Below are 5,239 nucleotides of genomic sequence, written 5' to 3'. Positions count from 1 at the left end.
GCCGAAATTACAAGTTTAGAAAATTTATCGGGTGAGCTTTTCACTGAATTCGGAGAGAGCTCGCAAGTCCACGAACATTGCAACTCAGGCGTTGAGGCGAGAGACTACGATTTGATTGATTTTAACGAAGATGGGAAGTGTTTACCTTTAGCGGTCAACGTAGAGGTGTTGGAAGTGCAGTCATCGTTGTTAGATGAACCTTTTGACATTAACTCTCTACCAGTTCCAATGCTACCATGTGCTGAAAACTTGCAAATCGGGGGCGGGGAGACTGATGACATGTATTTCACCATATTGTCCGAAAATAGGAGTTATTTGAAAAATTTCAAGCTATGGGGGCGCGAAATTTCCATTGTTTTTCGCTCCGTTCCCGCGGGGGAGAATCCTATGCGCTGGTTTGAGCGCTGCATGTTGAAATTGTTAGATGTGCTAAAACGGGATATACCTCAATCCAACAAGGCTGGAATGACGATTAAGAGTGGTAGTTGTCCAGACAGACCAATCCACGTATCATACCGGAGGGTAGATCAATTTGACGTTGAAGTAATACTGCAGAGAATTGAAAAAGTCATTCAATCGAATGAGAACTTCCTCTTGGGCGGAATAATGAGCATTTCACTCACGCATGTGGAGCAGGCTGAGGGCGGCTGGAAGAGACGGGATCTGATCTCATCCTTTCACAATTTTTGCAGTGCAAAGAAAGCAATAATTGTAATAGACAATAACGACAACTTGTGCCTCGCGAGAGCTATATGTGTCGCCATTTCCAGACATACTGATTCAGCAGGGGTTTATATGGATATGCGGAAGGGGCGAAGAATTCAAACTCAGAGGGCCATCGCATTGTGTGAAGAGGCAGGTGTAAATCTGGAAAGTGGCGGGGGAATAAATGAGGTTAGAACATTCCAAAACCACGTTGATTTCTATCGTATAACAGTTTTTGGTGATCGCCAAGGGAAGGAAGTGTTATATGAAGGCCCATCGACGCCCGCTCCCGATGGTTCAATTCGGAAGGATGTGAATCTGATTTATGGTGAACATCATTTTAATGTCATTACTTCACTCACGGGGGCCTTTAACTGTAGATACTATTGTAGACCTTGTAGGCATCCATTCAAGACAATGTTTCGTCATAAGTGCCCTAGCGAGTGCTCCAGATGTATCAACTCCCCACCATGTGAACCAACCGAGCAGACGATTGCATGCCATTCATGCAACAGAAATTTTTACGGGGATGTTTGCTATCAAAGGCACTTGAAGCCGAAGGGTAAGGCAAGAGCGCCATGCGAAATTTTTAAATACTGCAAACAATGTTGTAGAGTTTACAGTACGCTCATTCAGCGGAAAAAACACGTCTGCGGCGAAATCTATTGTCAGACCTGCAAGAGTCGCCACAGTGGCGAAAATAAATGCTTTATGAAGTAGATCGTCGAAAAGAAAATTCCCCATGAAAAGTTTGTGTTTGTGTTCTACGATATAGAATCACGGCAGGATGAAGCGGTGCTAGGGAAAACAGACACATTTCTACACAGGGCAAATCTCCTGGTGGCGCAAAGATGTTGTAGTGTTTGTTGCAGAGATGAATCACTTGAAGACTGCGAGAAATGTGGGGAGCGGCAGTGCATATTTGATGGTTCAGACCCAGTGTACTCGTTTGTAAAAAGTCTTGTCTCCCTGCGACGAAGAGGGTTTGATCAGATAATATGCATTGCCCACAATTCAAAGGGGTATGACTGTCACTTCATTCTGAAGGTTTTGATTGAAAAAATGAAGTGGGCCCCCAAGCTTATAGCGAACGGGGCGAAACTGATGAGCGTCGAGTTTGACAACTTAAAATTTATTGATTCTCTAAACTTTCTGCCCATGCCCCTCGCCAAGCTACCATCGGCACTTGGACTAGATACCTCGTTGGTGAAGGGATATTTTCCCCACTTTTTCAATACAGAGGCAAATTGGAAATATGAGGGCCCCCTGCCTCCGGAGGAGACCTATGGAACCGCTGATATGTCAACCACTGAACTTTCAAAATTTAAAAAATGGCATTCGGAACTGCGGCGTGAACATTACGTTTTCCAGATGGAAAGAGAAATTAAGAAATACTGCGTGCAGGATGTGAACATTTTGAGACTTGCGTGTTTAAAATTTAGAGGGGAATTTCTCGCACTAAGTGGCGTTGACCCCTTTAGGGAGTGCCTTACCATCGCGAGTACGTGCATGCGAGTCTTTCGAAAAAAATATTTGAAGGCTGAGACGATTGCTATTATGCCCCCAGGTGGATATCGATGGGCAGACAGGCAGTCGCAGAAGGCCATCCAATGGTTGTTGGCGGAAGAGAGGAGGAGGGGTGAAAAAATCCGTCACGCTCAAAATGGCCGGGAGATTAGAATTTTGGGTAGAAAAGTAGACGGGTACGTGAGAAACGAACAGGAGGAAGTTATTTTTGAATTTTACGGGTGCTTTTTCCATGGCTGCCCCAAGTGTTTTCCCCAGAGACATGTTCCGGTTTCGAACAGTAAGAGCGAAACGATGCAAACGCGTTTCGAAAGCACCGAGAATAGGAAGAAGATGCTCACGTGTGCCGGATATAAAGTGATAGAAATGTGGGAATGCCAATTTGAGAGGGAGATTGAGCGCGACTATGCATTGGCAAAGTTCTTGAAAGAACAACCAATACCTAAGGAAATCCCACTGAATCCTCGCGATGCATTCTACGGAGGGAGGACAAATGCTTTGCGTCTTTACCACAAAGCTTGTGGGGCAACAGGAGAGAAAATAAAATACACAGACATTTGTTCACTATACCCATATGTCAACAAATATGGCGCATATCCAGTCGGCCATCCAACCATCTACGTCGGCGCCGAGTGTCCCCCTCTTAATGATTTGGAGGGAGTTGTAAAATGTGATGTTCTTCCTCCAACAGAGCTATATCACCCGGTGCTTCCTATGAAGGGTAACGGGAAGCTATTATTTCCACTCTGTAGGACCTGCGCGCTGGAAGAAAATCAAGGGGACTGCAGACACGAAGAGGCGGAGCGAATGTTGACGGGTACATGGGTGACCTGCGAGTTGAAGAAGGCAGTGTCTCTTGGCTACATCATCGTAAAAATGCACGAAGCTTGGAGTTATGAAGTGACCCAGTATAATCGCGAAACCGGAGAGGGTGGGTTATTCGCTGAGTATATAAATGCTTTCCTTAAGCTCAAGCAGGAGGCAAGCGGGTGGCCCAGCTGGTGTGTGACGGAGGAGAAGAAAGAGGAATACCTAAGAAAGTTTAGAGAGAGGGAAGGAGTGGATCTTGACAAGATCTCAATCAGCCACAACCCTGGAAAACGATCACTAGCGAAATTGTTGCTAAACAGTTTTTGGGGGAAACTGGGACAGCGCGATAATTTAACGCAAACCACCGTCATAAAACAGAGTGACGCATTGAATTCTCTTCTCACGGATCCAAACGTTGACGTTCAACGTCTTGTTGAAGTGAATGAAGACACCATATACGCACATTGGACGGAAAAGGAAGAATCTGTGTCACCATCCAGCTCTAGTGGTATTATCATGGCCTGTTACACAACAGCGCAAGCCAGATTGGAGCTCTATAAATACCTTGAAAATCTTCAAAGGCGGGTGTTATATCACGACACAGATAGCATTATCTTCACTGAAAAACCAGGGGAATGGTCTCCACCAATCGGTGATTACCTCGGTGATATGACCGATGAGGTTGCTCCATTGGGACCGGACTGCTACATTAGTGAATTTGTATCGGGCGGTCCTAAAAATTACGCTTATGTGGTTCGATCTTCAAGCAATTCGAAGTTTAAGAAAAGCGTCTGCAAAGTGCGAGGAATCACAATTAATTCCTCAAATGATGGAGTTGTGTGTTTTGAGACGCTGAAAGCTATGTTGCTGAATGATGAGCCTGGGAGAACGGTAGAATATAGCCACAAAATAGCACGCATGAAAAACCATGACATTGTGTCCAAGCCTGAAAGCAAGCTCTTCCGCATTGTATATACCAAAAGGAAACGTCTGGAGAACTTCGACACACTTCCGTATGGTTACAAAAAACGACGTCTCCTTTAGAAAAAGGAAAATTTATAACTACAGAGGAGAAGAAGCATAGTCCCGTCCACATTTTCCATTCCTAATTTTTCCAATCCATATTTTCCCTTTTCTTCTTTGAATTTTAATTTTATTTTATTTTCATTTAGTTTTGTTTTATTTCCATTTTATTTTATTTTTTCTTTGATTTGTTTAACTTTCATTTGTTCTACTTTAAAACCATATAACCATTCACTTTTCAAATAACTTCATTTTTTATTTTATTTATTTTTATTTTATTAACTTCCAACTCCCCACAGTTTCGTTATGTTTTATTTTATAAAATGATGTTCCAAAGTTTTTCAAATAACTTTATTATTTTATTTTATTTAATTTCAGTCCCCAAATTTTTATTATGATTTTATGATTTATGTAAATTATTATTTTTCCCTTCCGAGGACTACCGCCTTGTCGTGGCGGAAGGGCTTATGGTTTCCAACGTACCATGCACGCGGTGTACATAGTATGCAGTGTTCAATGGATGCGTAAATTATGTAAATGGGAATCCAACCGAGAGTAGTCCACGGTATTTTATATTGGTATTAATTTCTTTGTTTCTTTTGGATACAATTAAGGTATAAAACTCAGGAGTTGTCGCGTTATAGTAATGCAAAACTAGTTAAATAGCTAGAGCGGACATGAATCTGTTCAGTTGTTGGGATGGACTTTCGGCTAAAACACCCGTTTGCTGCGTTAGTGGCTGGACCTAGCGCTTGCGGTAAGACATTTTTCACAAATCGTTTGATACAATTTCAGAGGGAGATGTTTGATGTAACCTTCCTTGAAATTATTTGGTGTTATTCGGAGTGGCAGCATTTCTACGAAGGTTTAAAGACATTAGGCGTCTCTTTCCATGAAGGTTTGCCTGATTTAAAAAACACTTCCCACGTAACTGGTGCGAAACTAGTGATCCTGGACGATCTTATGGTGGAAAGTTGTGATAAAGTAGTCGTAGATCTGTTCTCTAGGGGTAGCCACCATAAGAATATCAGTGTTATTCACCTGACGCAAAACTTGTTTCATCAGGGAAAGGGTGCGCGCGATATTTCTCTTAACACCCACTACATTGTCTACTTCAAAAACCCGAGAGATAGAAGTCAGATATTGAGTTTAGCGAGGCAGATATACCCGAAAA

General features: G+C 42.7%; 1 protein-coding gene across 1 annotated transcript; it reads left to right on the top strand.

Moving 5' to 3' along the window:
* Positions 1-2,526: 2,526 nt before the first annotated feature.
* LOC124161481 (probable DNA polymerase) lies at positions 2,527-4,086 on the top strand. The gene has a single exon (XM_046537803.1). It carries the CDS (start codon positions 2,527-2,529, stop codon positions 4,084-4,086), a length of 1,560 nt encoding a protein of 519 aa, XP_046393759.1.
* The last annotated feature ends 1,153 nt before the right edge of the window (positions 4,087-5,239 follow it).

The sequence above is a fragment of the Ischnura elegans genome, chromosome 6 (genome assembly GCF_921293095.1).
Source record: "Ischnura elegans chromosome 6, ioIscEleg1.1, whole genome shotgun sequence".
Classification (NCBI taxonomy): domain Eukaryota; kingdom Metazoa; phylum Arthropoda; class Insecta; order Odonata; family Coenagrionidae; genus Ischnura; species Ischnura elegans.
This window is presented reverse-complemented; position numbering and strand designations above follow the sequence as displayed.